The sequence below is a fragment of the Dromiciops gliroides genome, chromosome 3 (genome assembly GCF_019393635.1).
Source record: "Dromiciops gliroides isolate mDroGli1 chromosome 3, mDroGli1.pri, whole genome shotgun sequence".
Classification (NCBI taxonomy): domain Eukaryota; kingdom Metazoa; phylum Chordata; class Mammalia; order Microbiotheria; family Microbiotheriidae; genus Dromiciops; species Dromiciops gliroides.
Genome location: NC_057863.1, coordinates 511,743,597 through 511,760,771, shown reverse-complemented (window position 1 = coordinate 511,760,771; position 17,175 = coordinate 511,743,597). Strand labels below are relative to the sequence as shown.

The 17,175-nt window shown below is 38.3% G+C and overlaps 1 protein-coding gene across 1 annotated transcript in view; it reads right to left on the bottom strand.

Annotated features, from left to right (window-relative positions):
- HEPHL1 (hephaestin like 1) overlaps positions 1-17,175 on the bottom strand; it is an 88,809-nt gene that overhangs the window by 44,889 nt on the left and 26,745 nt on the right. Inside the window, exons 3-8 of the mRNA XM_043996385.1 lie at positions 8,612-8,824; positions 7,516-7,695; positions 4,960-5,214; positions 2,807-2,975; positions 497-636; positions 221-352 (exon numbers count right to left, since the gene is read on the bottom strand). Coding sequence (XP_043852320.1) covers positions 221-352; positions 497-636; positions 2,807-2,975; positions 4,960-5,214; positions 7,516-7,695; positions 8,612-8,824 — 1,089 coding nt within the window. The remainder of the gene's footprint in view (positions 1-220; positions 353-496; positions 637-2,806; positions 2,976-4,959; positions 5,215-7,515; positions 7,696-8,611; positions 8,825-17,175) is intronic.

The window sequence follows — 17,175 nt, the reverse complement described above, 5'->3', positions numbered from 1 at the left end:
AGAATATGTGGAAAGTGCCACACTCTGAGTATAATAAAACCTATTCCTGATTCATTTTTGGCTTATTGGTGTTAGTTAAATTGATAAGTAAATTTGTGTTATACTAACACAGTGCTTTGCTCCTAAAAGGAGTTTAATAAATGTTTCTTGAATTGAATTGAGCTAGTGAAGCTGTTCACGCTTTGACTAGCTGCACTTATACATACAGAACAGCACTTACCATCAAGGTTTGGTGCTGCATCCGATGCCTTGTTGTAGAACACGCCATGGGGCAAAATGCTATAGACCCTGTCTGCTTTGTTGGCAAAAGTCACTATTATTGTATCACCCACCTCAGCTTTGATCACTGGGCCTGTGAGAGATTGAGAATGAAGAGAAAGTGAAAGGAAGAGAGAAGGGAAAAGGAGAGTAGGGAGAAAAGAATCTATTTAGAATGATCAGGTGTCACAACAAAAATCTATCCCCAGGTTGAAATATTTGGAATGATTTACTGTACCAAGTATTCCAAGATGCATTTCTGCCCCAGACCGGCTCTTTCTTCTGGTAAAAGTTGCATCAGTATACTCCACATACTGAACTTTCCAGTATTTTCCTCCTATCCTAGTTTCCCCTTGTGTGAAGAAGGGCTCAGATTCACTGTGAAAGGATGCGGGAACCTAATTGAGAACATTTCCAAGTGCACACCAAATGCTTCACTTAAAGGCCATAAGCTCTTTATCTCTTTGACCCCCAGAAGAGATTCTGGATAGGTCTTGGGTAAGTATTCTTCAACAAAGTCCCTAGAGACATTTAACCAACTGAAAGTGAAAAGGCTGGTAGAAGCTGGCAAACATTTATACCCTAGCAATTCAATCCAATTCAATAAGCATTAATGCCTACTATGTTCAAAGCAGTGAGGGCATAAAAACAAAATGGAAAATAGTATTGCCCTCAAGGACCAATATCCTACTGAGGGAACACAAGCATTTAAGCAGATAAATAAATGTAATATAATTTGAGGGGGTGAGAAAGCACTAATAACTAGGACAGTCAGTCAAGATTTCTGTGCTACCTGGTGAGCCTTCAAGGAAGCTAAAGATTTTAAGGCTGGAGTTTTTAATCTCCTTTGTGTCATGGATTCCTTCAACAGTCTATTGAAGACTAGGGACCCTTATTGAGCACTTTGACTTTAAATACATAAAAGAAAATAATTATGATTACAAAGGAAACCAATTATATCAAATGCAGTTATCAATGCATATTTTAAAAAAAAGTTCTTGTACCCCAGATTAAGAACTCCTATTCAAAAGGATGGAGGTAAAGAGAGGATACATTGCAGGCATTCAAGACACCAAATACAAAATCATGGAAGTGGGAGATAGAATACCAAGATCTAGAAACAGCAAATAGACCAGTTTGACTGGAACTGAGGATGCCCAACTTAGCAACATGAAATAAGTCTAGAAAGGTAGACAGGAGTCAGACCATGAAGGACTTTATGTGACAGTAAGTATAATAACCATGAATCTACATTAAGCAACAAATAAATAAATGAAAGAATAAGCAAATAGAAGAATGAATAAGTAAGTAAATGAAGGAATGAATGCACAGACAAATGAATGAGTAAATGAATGAATGAATAAACAAATGAATGAACAAATGAATAAATAAATAAATAAATAAAAATTGTTATGCCACTGTCCTTCACAGAGCTCTAGTAAAACAGGATTAACTCCTTCCTTATTAGTGACTGGATCCAATAAGGACCAGATTTTGTATTATGATGATTTGCATATATGTTTTTACTAGAATGTAACTCCTATGTGGGCAGGATCTAATTGTTTTTTGCCCAGCATAGGGTTCTGCATATCTTAGACATTTATATATTAGACATTTGACACATTTTTTAAAAAATCAATTCAACAAATGTTTGTTAAGGTTTTCCACAAAGGAATAGATAACTTTTCTTTGCATAAAAAAGTCTCATCACCTCAAATTTCAGTCAGTACCAATATATATAATATATAATAAATTCCTAATTATCTGAGCTCTTGATTTTCTACTCAAAACCCTTTCATAGATTTCTACTGCCTACTGAATAAGGAATATGATATTATTGATAACCAAATATTCTGATTAAAAGCTACTTAATAGGCTATGCATTAATTATTTTTCTTTAAAGAAGAACACAATAATACTTATTTCACTCTAAAATTATGCTGACTATAGAGTTTAGCACAGAACCTTGCACATGGTGGATCCTCAATAAATATTTCTTTTTCTTGAGTGACCAATTGAATTCTATTCAGGCTACCATATATGCTAATGAGATATAGCAATCTCATGGACAAATTTAATGTGTCAAATAGTCTGAGCCAAAGTATCCTTTGTCATTTCATTCACCTGCTCAGTGAAATTCTGCCATTTTCTTTTCTTTGTCTTACCTTTATTCCAGGGGTTCTTAACCTTTCTTGTGTGGCATGGACTTCTTTTGTCAGTCTGGTAAAGCCTATGGACCCTTTCTCACAACAGTGTTTTTAAATACATAAAAAGAAATACACAGGATAATAAAGAAAACCCAATTATATTGAAATACAGTTATCAAATTTTTTTAAAGTTCTTGGACATATACTATATATGTAGTATATATGTAGTACATATACTATATATGTAGTATATATGTAGTACATATACTATATATGTAGTAGGCACAAGACCCAGCAGGGAGGTATTTAGTTCTCAAATAGTACACAATAGATTTTTCTTGTGAGAGTCTTAAAAAGTATCTCCACTAGCAGTAATGATCTCTCAAAGGGCAGTGACTTACCTGCCAGTGTAATTTAAGGGCAGACCACTGTACTTATTGTAGCCCTGAGGACCATAATCCCAAAGAACTTTTTCTGCAGCAATAAAGTAACTTCTCTCCCGGCCTTTCATCGTGGATTGATAAATATCATTTGTGCATGTCTTGACATTATACTGTCCCAGCATACCGGCTGTATAACAGAAGGAAACTATGAGTCAAGTTAAAATATTGCTGATGGCTACCTGTTTTTAAAGAGTTTTCTGATATTGCCATTGATTTTCAGGGCATATTATTACATTCCAAGAAAAACCTAAATGCCATCTATACTCAAGGTTAATATTAGCCTGAAGGGTCTTGCTATTGTTCTTTGGGGAGGGGGGGCAATGAGAGATAAGTGACTTTTCCAGGGTCACACAGCTAGTAAGTGTTAAGTGTCTGAGGCCGGATTTGAACTCAGATGCTCCTGAATCCAGGGCCAGTGCCTTCTGCACTATACCACCTAGCTGTCCCAGGATCTTGCTATTGTTAAAAGGTGATAACTTAATGATAAAAAAGTCACAGATTTCTGCTTACTTTTCACAGATTGTGTACCAATATTAAAACTAGCTAGGCAATGTTAGCATGAGTCATATTTCAACTTTTTCAGGAAACTATTCGGGTTGGGTGGACTTTGGGAAAATCTACCAAATGGGCATATTCTTCTTCCCTCCTTCAATTTCCTTCTTCCCAGGAAGCTGGGTGGCACAGTGGGTAAAGATGAGTTCAAATTTGGTCTCAGACACTTACTAGCTGTGTGACCCTGGGCATGTAACTTAACCTCCATCTTTCTTAACTTCCTTATATGAAAAATAGGGATAATAATAGCACCTACCTCACAGGGTTGATGGGAGAATCAAATGAGATATCTGTAAAGCACTTGGCAAACTTTAAAAGTGTTATATAAATGCTAGTGACATTTTTATTGTTGTCATTATTCATTTTTATTAATTATTAATTATTACTGTCATTATTATCATTGCCAGCCCCTGCCCCAGACTGTGTAAGAACCTATCCCAGCAATGAGAAGACCTGCTACTATTTTACCCATGGGGATACCAGGCACCTTTGCCTTTCCCACTTCAGCTTTGCCCAAGTCGGGGTCCCTCAGAGCCCATCTGGGATGTTTGACTACTTCTAGAACTTATCTGAGGTGGGAACCCCCAACTCTGCTCATTCTGATAAAATGGAGGACCACTGGGCTTTACCAGGTACTTTGCCATTGCCTCCTAAGACCCTCTATGACTTAATATGTGCTCTGTACCCTATCATCATCATCTGATCTACAGTATCTAAGACTTGAAGACTTTTCCATCTGGCCCCCAGCTAGCTTTCTTCTCTACGTTTTCTCTCCTAATTAGGGGACAGGCTCCTTGGGAACAGAAGCTATCTCACTTTTGTATTTGGTTCCCCATTGCTTAGCAGGTTCCTCTCTAGGCAATTAAATTAATTGACATCTCCCATAATAGGTTATAACAGCTTAAGAGGAGAAACACTATCACATATCTCCCTGTGTGCTAAAGGAGATTGTCTTCTTTAGGGTTAGAAGATGGCCCTGTCCTAGGTTGTCATTTAATAAATATTTGCTAAATAAATGTTGTAATATATTCACATATATGCATGTATATATTAGTGTACATTAGTCCTATCTCCATTTGTGGCAAGTTTTAATAATTGAACCATCTAACAAAAAGAAGTACTTACCATATGCAAGATATCATGTGAGATATTGTAGATGAAAGATGAAAGATGAAAGTTCCCATACTTACAGTCTAATGGTAAGGGATATGCCTTTTGGAGGAGAGGATGCTGGTATATAACTTGTTTTCTATGCAGTGTCTGATCAATGAATGCTAGTAATTGATGGGAAGCCACACAGTATAATGGAGAGGGTGCTGGCTCTGCTATCAGAGAATCTGGATTCGAATCTGTCCTCTGCCATTTAGTACTTGGGTGGCCTTAAGCTAGTCATTTTAACCTGCTGGGACTTAGTTTCTTCATCTGTGAAATAAAGGGTTTATACTAGATGAGCTCTAGAGTGTCTCTTACAGCTCAAAATCTACAGGACTCAATGATCAGTGATCCCATGATGGTCAAACTGAGTGGAGGTATCTTTCTATACTTCCCTATCTCTTTACCTTGTAAGTGGTCGCTGACTTGACAGGTGATCATCCACTTCCCAGCATTCTCAGCTGTCATTTCTGTGGTAAGAAAAGTGGCTGGGAACAGGTTGACAACATCTGTCCGATGTCCTCGGCTGATGAAGGTGTTCCCATAAAAGTAGATGGAGTGGATGTCAATCTCATTCCCCATTCCAAATAAGTGCCAGGACACAGAGTCTCCCACACACATCTCTGGCTCGGGGAAGTTTCCAAAAAGATAACCATTAAGAGCTAGAAAAGAGGGGGAAAGAGGGAGAGGAGAAGAAATCAGAGACTTTCAGAAAGTAAACAGACTCTTTTCCTGAAGTGTAAAGTGGGAATATTTATTTTTTCAATATTCTGAAAGGTTATAATTTAAGGGAGTTAGCCCTTCACACGACACACCAAAAACAAACTAAAAGAAATAGGGAGGAAATAATTAAAAAAACATACTCATACTAAAAACCAACTAAAAATCTTTAAATGAGCAAAACAGTGTCAATGAACTAAAAGATGCCATATAACAACTGAATCAGTAATGGAAACTGAACAAACAATGTGAGGTCTCCTCAAATGGATACAAAAGAAAAAAACAAGGATTTTATTAAGCATCTACTATGTGCCAGGCATTGTGCTAGGTGCTTTTCCATAGTGTTTAACTCGATCCCCACAACGACTCTGTGAAGGAGGTACTATTATTAATTCCATTATCCCCATTTTATAGTTGAAGAAACAAATAGAGGTTAACTACCCACGGTCACACTAAAGCTAGTAAGTGTCTGAGGTCAAATTTGAGCTCAAGTTTTCCTGATTCCAGGCCCAGGACTTTATCTACTGCATCACCTACCTAGCTGCTGAAAGATTATAAAGAATTTAAGCAAGAACAAATAAAAGAAGGCCTTGAGGTAAGAAGTGGCGCGAAGAAATCAAGTGAGAACTAAGATACCAAAATAGAGTAAGAGAATTAAAAAAAAAAAACATTATGGAGAGGGGCAGCTGGGTGGTGCAGTGGATAAAGCACCAGCCCTGGATTCAGGAGGACCTGAGTTCAAATCCAGCCTCAGACACTTGACACTTACTAGCTGTGTGAACCTGGGCAAGTCACTTAACCCCAATTGCCCTGGTCCCCCCCCCCCACAAAAAAAACAAATCCAGCCTCAGACACTTAACAATTACTAGCTGTGTGACCCTGGGCAAGTCACTTAACCCTCATTGCACTGCCCCACCCCCACAAAAAAAAATTATGGAGAATATAAGAGAAAACCTCCCAAATTCTGTAGACTCCATCAATAATAATAGAAAATAGAATTGCACATCATGCAGAGAAGTTGGTGATAGAGGCTCAAGATATCACTGAATTGTCCAGACTGTGGGACAACATGTAGACTCAACTGATGGACCTGAGCAATAGACCACACTCACCAATCTCAGGATTGTTGACATCACAGAGAACTAAGAAAGATAAAAGGATATGAATTTTTTTTGGCATGGCAATGAGGGTTAAGGGACTTGCCCAGGGTCACACAGCTAATAAGTGTCGTGTCTTAGGCCAGATTTGAACTCAGGTCCCCCTGAATCCAGGGCCAGTGCTTTAGCCACTACGTCACCTAGCTGCCCCTGAATATTGTATTTGATGGAATCTCTGTCCCTGAACATTGTATTTGAGGAAATCAAATAATTTTTCCCAAAATTTGATAACATAAATATTAGGTTTACACAGGATGCTAATAATATTTTATATGCCATGCAATTTGTTAAACTCCAACACTATATCATTAAGGAAAAAATATATTACAAGCAACTAGAAGTGAATAAATCAGTTACAGAAACAATAATTATGAAGAAAATAGAACTTTGAAGGAGAAAGGGGTAGGATTGAAGAAAAAGGAATGCAACATTTAAAAAATTAAGAAGTATGGACTATGAACCAAGAATTATCTCCCCAGAAAAATTCAGCATACTCTATGAAGGCCAGAAATGGTTATTTGAGAAGTAACCTTCTAAAGATTTTCAGAGAGCTATAAAGATTTCAAAGACATCTTTGAAAAAAATAATCCTCCCAGAGAATGAGATAAGGATTTAAAGTAACTCAGACTTCTCACACCAAATTAAAAGACTTGATAACAAGACATGAGAATAGAGCATTGATACTTTCTACCTTCATGACATTGGGGAAGTCACTTGATCTCTTTGATCCTCAATCAGTTTTTTCATCTGTGAAATGGGAAAAAGAATATCCTATCTATTGTCAAGGGGTCATTGTGAGGAAGTGTTTTATAGAGCTGAAAATGCGATATGAATGTAAACTATATTAATATCTTATATATCACAGCATCTTACAGCTGGAAGGGACCATAGATGTCATCCTGTCCAGTCCTCTCATTTTACAGTTAAAGAAACCAAGGCCAAGAAATTCTTCTTCCAATGTTCTCTCAGTAAGAGAATAAGTGCCTCAAGAACTGGAATTTTCATTTATGCCTCTCTATCCTCCACAATTCTGGACATACCATAGATGCAAGTAATTTTTGTTTTAAACTCGTTGATGACACTCACCATGCATTTTGTTGCTCCTCTGGAAAACGGCATCATCTTTGTCAACCGTACCAGGGGCAGTGCAGAAATTCCTAATGTTTTCATCCAGGTACCAGCTTTGATTTTCATCAACCAGTGTGAACATCACTATAAATTCCTTATTGACATCAGTCCTGATTGCTGGATTATTAGTCAGAATTCCTGCAGGACATAGATTTTTTAAAAATTGTAACATCAAGATGGATGCTAATTAAATTAGGAAGTAAGTTTTAGCACTAAGTTCCTTTGATGGTGCTATTTGATAAGCATTGAAGCGTTTCAAAAAGCCATGGGTGTTTTATCATATAAATAATAGTCATTATAATAATAGCTTATATCATGTAGTCTATCATAATTTATAATACACTTCTATGAATTCTGAAGACACAAAGAGAAAATATTACTTTGAAGAGGAACTGTGTGCTATGCTGTAGAGGGGATTCTTATTCAGGTGTGGATTTGGCTAGAGGACCTCTGGGGTTCCTTACAATTCTGAAATTCTAAGATTCTGGGATCTAAGGACTATCTTCCTTGGCAATTTCATAAAATGGGAGTAGCCTGGGGAAACAAACTGAACTCTGAGGGAAAAAATGAGAAGCCATGTCCTGAAATGAGGGACTGCTGATAGTATTTTTCTGGAAATCAGCACAACTTCAGGCCTAAAAATCTTCTGCCTGTTCATAAGTAAATCAGACCATATCAATTTAGAAAAACAAACAAAAACTGGTCAGTTTGTTGTGAGAATAAATGACAAAGAATCCATTAATCTGATCATTTGTTGTCATACAGACAAAAGCCAAACAAATTATGTTATTTTGCTAAGTCAAATGTGTCACTTTTGAGCTTATTGTGCATATAGGTATAGCCTAGATACATCCATCAAGGCAGATTTGTTCTGAAAGAATCAGCCTAATGACAGGTCTTAAAAGGTTGTGAATGTTAGTCACCATCCGCTTGATTTACTGTCCTCTTCTTTTTACAGTCACCCACTGGAACTGTGACTGTTATGTGCACAAGCTAGCAAGCAGTCCAAGAACAAAGTTCCCCATGGATCCCCATGAGGATTGGTTCTTCATACCTTTTTTACAAACCAGCAGCGGCCCTATTAACCCAGAGCATATGTCCTTTGGTGCATCAATGTGGGAATGGTAAACCCAGGTCAGGCAGTTGGCATCTGCAAAAGTAGGGGCATATTCTTCCCTTGCAGGCCAGACATAGGTATAATTTTTACCAGGAGCAACCATGTCATCATCCTTATTTTTTCCAGATGTTCCATCAGGATACAGAGCTCCTAGAAAGAAAAAGAAAAGGCAGTCATCACCACCTTGACATATAGAGAGTTTTCTATGTCTGCATTCCCCCATTAGTCACCCACATTCAATTCAATTCAAAGCTAAAGGCGCTTTATTGAAGGACTATTAAGGATAGGAGGAAGTGAGGTGATGCAGTCAAGAAGATTTATCTTCCTGACTTCTGATCTGACCTCAGACGCTAGCTGTGAGATTCTAAGTCACTTGACCCTGTTTGCCTCCATTTCCTCATCTGTAAAATGAGCTGGAGAAGGAAATGGCAAACCACTCCAGCATCTTTGCCAAGAAAACCCCAAATGGAATCATGAAGAACTGGATGCAACTGAAAAGTGACTGAAAAGGATAGGAACTAGAAATTATTTCAATAGGACAGGGAACTCCCAGATAAGGAAACTTCCTTTATCAATGCTGGTTACCATCTTCTCAGCAACTTATAGTTTTAGGGAGGTATGTAGCCAAGTGGTTGTGTTTACTCAGGGTCATACAACCAGTATATTTCAGAGGTAGGAGTTGAACTCAGTCTCTTTCTAGTTTCAAGACAAGTTCTCTGCCCAACAACTACACAATTCTGTCTCTCCTTTTCCTATCCAGCATCATACAAATAAATGTGGAAACACCTTCTGAGGAGGTGCCTTCAGATCTGAAACTCCTCGATGGAAAAGGAATTTTATATTTTGAGGGTGAATGAGTTTTAGAAAAGACTGGGTCGAAAATGGATGATTTTGATTACATTAAATTAAAAAATTTTTGTACAAACAGAAGCAATGCATCCAAAATTAGAAGGGAAGCAGAAAGCTGGGAAACAATTTTTATGGCCAGTACTTCTGATAAAGGCCTCATTTCTAAAATATGTAGGGAACTAAATCAAATTTATAAGAATCCAAGTCATTCCCCAATTAAGAAATGGTCAAAGGATATGAACAGGCAGTTTTCTGATGAAGAAACCAAAGCTATCTATTCCCATATGAAAAAATGCTCTAAATCTCTAATGATTAGAGAGATGCAAATTAAAACAACTCTGAGGTACCACCTGACACCTATCAGATTGGCTAAAATGACAAAAAAGGAAAATAATAAATGTTGGAGAAGCTGTGGAAAAATGGGAGCACTAATGCATTGTTGGTGGAGCTGTGAACTGATCCAACCATTCTGGAGAGCAATTTGGAATTATGCCCAAAGGGCAATAAAGCTGTGCATACCCTTTGACCCAGCAATACCACTTTTGGGTCTTTTTCCCAAAGAGATCATGGAAAGGCGAGAGGGACTCATATGTACAAAAATATTTATAGCTGCTCTTTACGTGGTGGCAAGGAATTGGAAGTTGAGGGGATGCCCATCAATTGGGGACTGGCTGGACAAGTTGTGGTATATGAATACAATGGAATACTATTGTGCTGTAAGAAACAATGAAGGGGCAGTTAGGTGGTGTAGTGGATAGAGCACCGGCCCTGGAGTCAGGAGTACCTGAGTTCAAATCCGGCCTCAGACACTTAACACTTACTAGCTGTATGACCCTGGGCAAGTCACTTAACCCCAATTGCCTCACTCTCTCACACACACACACACACACACACAAAAGAAACAATGAGCAGGAGTTCAGAGAAACCTGGAGGGTCTTTTGTGGGCTGATGATGAGTGAGATGAGCAGAACCAGAAGAACATTGTTCATAGTATCATCAACATTGTGTGTTGATCTACTGTGATGGACTATATTCTTCTCACCAATGCAATGGTACAGAAGAGTTCCAGGGAACTCATGATAGAAGAGGATCTCCAAATCCAAGAAAAAAAAAGAAAGAAAGAACTGTGGAGTATAGATGCTGATTGAACCATATTATTTCTTTTGTTTTGGGTGCTGTTGGTTTTTTTTTCTATTTTGAGGTTTTGCATCACTGCTCTGATTTTTTCTCTTGTAACAGGATTAATGCAGAAATAGGATTAATGTTATTATGTGTATATATATGTGTGCGTATATATCTATATCTATATCTATATCTATATCTATATGTATAGAGATATATAGATATAACCTATATCAGATTACCTGCTGTCTAGGGGAGGGGGGAGGGAGGGGAGGGAGGGAGAAAAATCTGAAATTGGAAAGCTTGTATAAACAAAAGTTGAGAACTATCTTTACATGTAACGGGAAAAAATAAAATACTTATTAACTAAAAAAAAAAGAAAAGAAAAGACTGGGTCGGGGCAACTAGGTGGTACAGTGGATGAAGCACTGGCCCTAGATTCAGGAGAACCTGAGTTCAAATCCGACCTCAGACACTTGATACTTACAAGCTGTGTGACCCTGAACAAGTCACTTAACCCCAATTGCCTCACACAAAAAAAAAATAAAGAAAAGAAAAGACTGGGTCTCATCCACAGTCAATTCTGATGAATGGGTGTCAGGCAAACCCAAATAAGTAGTATCATTTTTGGTCCAAAAGGCAGCGTAACCATAAATTAATTAGAATGAATGGTTGAATGACTCACTAAGTAGTTCTGAAGGCAATTTCCTTATTATTAATTTACTCTTAATTGTGATTGACTGCAACCTGAAGTAGGAAGTGGGGGGTGACCACAGATTCAGACAAAATGAATAAATAATAATGACAGCAGTGATTCATATTTATGTACCACTTTAAGAATTAGAAAGCATGTTATTCTTTACTATGAAGTAATCAGGTCAAGAATTATCATTCTTATTTTGAAGAAAGGAAATTGAGGCACAAGATACAACTGGAAAATATCATAGCTAGGATTAAGTCATTCAATCAACAAGCATCTATTAAGCATTTATAATATGTCAAGCACTGTGTTAAGCACTATGGATACCAGAAAAAAAGAAAGGAGATAAAATATTGTTCTGCCTTCAAGAAGTTCACATTCAGATGAGGGGAACAACATAAATATAACTATACACCTTCCTTCAGGAAGAAAAAAAACCAATCAAATAAAAATTGATGCACTATCTTGGCACATTCCTGCACTTAGTCCAAACCAATCCAACATAGCAAGCGTTTATTAAGCATCTATTATATCCAAGACACTGTAAAAATACATAGCACAAAACATGCCTTGCTTTCAAGGAACTTATTTCAACTTCTTGAATACAATATTAAAATAGGTTAAGTATATGCATTATCTATATCACTTGTCCTAACTTTGGTCATGTTCCCCAAGGTTCCATCCTAGTCCTTTTTTCTCCCTCTAGCCCTTAGTCATTGAATGGGTGTTGCCTCAGACAAACTGGGATCTGGGAAAGGCCTTACTTTTAAAAGGGTAAGGTCACCTACTGCATCCTGGGTGATTGCCAGTCATCTTGACTTTTGTCTTGCCACTGGACTTAAATGACTCTGGAGGAGAGAGTGCCTCACTTAAATCCAATTCACTCACATGTCAAGACATCACCCTTATGATGTCATTGCTTCTCTTCGAGAATGAAGGATGAACAACAACAACAAGAATAACTCTATATTGGCAACCTCAGTGGTGTCCATAGGTTTGATTATCATCTTTATTCATACTTGTAGATCTATAACTCCCAGATTGACATATCCAGTCTCAGGCTCTTCTTCTAGTTTCAGTCATGTATTAGCAGTCACTTACAGGATATTTCAAACTGAATGTGTCAGATATATCCTAAACACAGCTTATCTAAAGCTGAACTCATCATCTTTTTTCTTAAACCTTTCCCTCTTCCAAATTTCATTATTTCTGCTAATGGCACCACTATACTTCCAATGTTTCATGTTCATAATCTTAATCCCTCACTCTCCCTCATTCCACATAACCAATCTTGCTATTTTTAACTTCATAACATCTCTTGAATCCTACTCCTTTTTCTCCATTCAAACAGTTGTCACATAAGTTCAGGTCCTGATCCCCTCTCACCTCAATTATTATAGTAGCCTCCTAAGGGGTCTTCCTGCCTTAAATCTCTTACCATTCCAAATCATTCTATATACTGCTGCCAAAGCAATTTTCCTTAAGCACATATCTCACTGTGTGATTTCTCTATTCAATCAACTCCAGTGACCCCCGGTTGCCTCTAGAATAAAATATAAAGTTGATTAAACTGTTAAAATTTAAATTATTTAGCTTTTAAAGTCCATTACAACTTGGTCCTGACCTACATTTCCAGCCTCATTGGATATAATATCATTATGCCCTCCCACACTCTGCAATCCAGCCAAACTATTTACCTCCTCACTCTTCATACACAACATTTAATCTCCCATTTCCATGCCTTTGCATTGGCCATCTCCCGTACCTGAAATGCACTCATTCCTTAATTCTGACTCAAGTCCCTCTCTTCCTTTAAGATACTATCTACTTGGGGCAGCTAGGTGGCGCAGTGGATAGAGCACCGGCCCTGGAGTCAGGAGGACCTGAGTTCAAATCCGACCTCAGACACTTAACACTTTCCAGCTGTGTGACCCTGGGCAAGTCACTTAACCCCAATTGCCTCACCTAAAAAAACAAACAAAAAGATACTATCTGCTTGCTTGCTTGCTGTCTTGGGGAAGGGTGAGGGAGGGAGAAAAATTTTAAACTAGAAATCTTATCAAAACAAATGTTGAAAATTATTTCTACATATAAGTGGAAAATAATAAAATACTTTTATAAAAAAAGACACTATCTGCTCTGTGAAGATCACCTGAGTAGCTAATTCCCTTTCTAAGATTATTTCATTTTATTCCCTTTCCCTCATTCACTGTTGCTTACTTGCTCTTCCCTCAATTTGATATTACAAATACTCCTTCAATGTCTTTGCATAGGTGGTGCTCACATTTAGAATGTTTTCCCTCTCCTCCTCTGTCCCTGAGAATGCCTGGCTTTCTCCAAAGCTCAGCTCACACACTATCTCCTACAGAGGCTTTTCCTGAACCTCCCAGCTGTTAATGTTCTTTTCTTCTTCAGACAATCATGTATAGAGCTATCAACCAATCAAATATTGTTAAGCACCTGTTACGTTCCAGATACTGTGCTAGGTTTTGGGGGTAGTAATACAAAGAATAAAATAATCCCTACTCACAATGATCTTACATTCTTGTGGATGAGACAATAAATGCATATATAAATACATACAGCATGAATATAGTCAATTAATATATGCATATATATTTACAAAGTAGTTAAATATAAGCTATTTTAGGAGAAAGGTTATTGCAATACTTCAGGCTAAAGATGATGAGGGACAGAACTATGTTACTAGTCAGAGAGGTGGAGAAAGTTAGAAAGATGTAATATTTATTGTGAAGATAGAATCTATAAGGCTTGACAATTGTCTGAATATGGGGGTATGATGGAAAGGGAAAGGGAAAGGTTGGACTAGGTAGCCTCTGAGGTTCTCCGCATTCAAATACCTTAGATTTCTTTTGTATATACTTGATAGATACATATATACATAAATTTATGTACTATTCCTTGGCATAATGTAAATTCCTTGATAGTAGAAATTATTTCATGTGCATTGTTGTATCTCAAGTTCCTACCAAAGCACTGGGCACATAGTGGGAACTTTATAAATGCTTGTTGATTGACTGACTGATTCCAACTCTAAGATTCTGTAAAGGATGACTCTGAACTTATGAACCTGTGTGAATGGAAAGATTCTGGTGCCCTCCACAGAAATAGAGAAGTCTGGAGAAAGGATATATGAAAGAGAGAAGTTCCATTTTGGCGCCACCAAAGTTGAGATGAGATATTCATTTTGAGATGTCTCATAATGTGTTGATGATGCAAGACCAGAGCCCAGGAGAAAGATTAGAATGGGATGTATAGCTTAAATCTGGGAGCCATCTGCGCAGAGATAATTAAACCCATGGGAACTGGAGAGACTATTAAGAGACAGGGTGTAGGGGCAGCTAGGTGGCGCAGTGGATAGAGTGCTGGCCCTGGATTCAGGAGGACCTGAGTTCAAATGTGACCTCAGACACTTAACACTTACTAGCTGTGTGACCCTGGGCAAGCCACTTAACCCCAATTGCCCTGCAAAAAAAAAAATTAAATTAAAAAAAATTTTTTAATTAAATTAGACAGGGTGTAGAGTGAGATGAGGGCCCAAGACAGAATCTTGGGGGACACCAATGGGTAGGATTCAGCAAAGTACACTGAGGAGCAGTCAAACAGGCAGAAGAAAGCAGTGTCATGAAAACACAAGAAAGAGAGAAAGTCTAGAAAGAGGAGGTAGATAACATTGTCCAGTGCTCCAGAAAGACGAAAAAATATTAGAACTAAGAAAAAGCCAGTGGGTTTAACAACTAAGAAATCCTTGGTAACCTTGTAGAAAGCAGTTTCAGTTAAATGTTGAGGTCAGAAGCCAGGCTGAAATAGGTTGAGAAGTAAGTAGAAAGAAAGCACATGCAATGAACATAAATTGTTTTTTCTAGAAGTTTGGCTATGGGGGGCAGCTAGGTGGCACAGTGGATAGAGCACCGGCCCTGGAGTCAGGAGGACGTTAGTTCAAAGCTGGCCTCAGACACTTAACACTTACTAGCTGTGTGACCCTGGGCAAGCCACTTAACCCCAATTGCCCTGCAAAAAAAAAAAAAGAAGAAGAAGTTTGGCTATGGAAGGGAAGGGAGATGTAGGACCATAGATTATGGTAGGGTCACAGGAAAGTTATTAAGGATGTGGGAGACTTTGAAGTGTTTTCAGGCAACAGGGAGGGAGCCAATGACTAAGGAGAGATGAAAGATTAGAATAAAGGTCTCCACAGGAGCATGATACAGTCAATTAGGGAAGAATTAAAGGATTGATGTGAAATAAGAAGGGCCAAGCTGGGATTACATAATACAAATGTATAGTGGACCTAATCCACTATATTGTGTGACTTTCTTAAACAGTGTTCTATAGGCCACATTCGGGAGCAGAGATGGTTTGGAGATAACCCAGAGTTAGTTTTAGCAAAGCGTGAGTGGCCACAGAACAAGAGCCAAAGCTTTTGAGAACATAAATCAGTGTATAATTGAACTGGTTCATTCTTGAGTCAAGATTGTGAAGGAAGGAAAATGAGGCCAGAGCTGGCATGATCAACCAGCAGAACAAGGAAGAGAAGATTTGATCAGGCATCCAGATCTATAAAAGCACAGTGACATTGTTCCCAAGGACCTGACACTAACAGTTAGTGCCAGGCCTTTGCCTCATCCCAAGATGTTGGGTGACAATGCACACATAGAATATTCCTTATATACTAGTTGTGTAACCCTGGGCAAGTCAGTTAACCTTCTTTGCCCCACACAAAAAAAAATCCTTATATATTAATAATAACAATGATAATAGCATTTGTATAGCACTTTAAAGTTTATAAGGTACATTATGACTATTATCTTGCTATATTCTCCCTAAAATCCTGGGAGGTAGGTACTATTATTTTACAGATGAAGAAAATTACTTGCCCAGGCTGTATTTGAATGCAGATCTTTCTGATTCTAGTCCAGCACTCTAGCCACTGTGCCACCTAACTGCCTCAAACATGAAAAATGTCCTGATGGCAAGAAGATTAGTATCCTAGATTTTGGTCCTTGACTGGGCTATGGAGAGGAGGCTCTGAGTGATTCAGGCTAAGATCCTCAGGAGGTATCTAAAGATAAGCTGTGTATCTGAGGCTGTATAATTGGGTGGGGGTCTGGAGGTGAGAGACCTGATATCTGAGTCTCACAGTTCAATGGAGCAGTGAGAGATTATCCCAGCCCCACGGTAAAGGGGAGCTGCTGTATTGCTGTGGTAAATTGGGGCAAAATATCAGTAGCCTCCAGGGAAGTAGGGGTTGATGAAGGCCCCCAAACCCAGTCTCAGAACAAGACCAGAGCTAAAGCATCACAGCCTTGCCTCCCTAGGATGACATCTGGAACTAAGGTTATTCCACAGATTCCCTGTAATTCACTATGATGGGGCCTCTCCTGGTGTTTTTCCCTCCCTTTCATGGAACCTTACTGGACATCAGTTTTGTTATCTGCAAAATGGTAACAATAATAGCATGTACCTCACAAGATCTTTTGTTCTACAAACTTTAAAGCCCTATATAAATGTTAACCATTATTATTATTATTATAACTATACAGTTACCAAGACTTGTTTATCTCAGGTGTGGGGAAATAAGTAGGGCATCCATGGAGGAGTGGGGGCCTTGGCACATGTGCTGATGGGGACATTGATGCCTCACCCTATACTCCACTGAGGGTCCTCTACCAGTTAAACCCCATCTGCAGAATGGTAACCAGTGCACCAAAATGTTGGAGGTAAAACAGCAGTTAAGAGTACATGCAAAAGGGAGCTAGGTGGCACAGTGGATAAAGCACCAGCCCTGGATTCAAGAGGACATGACTTCAAA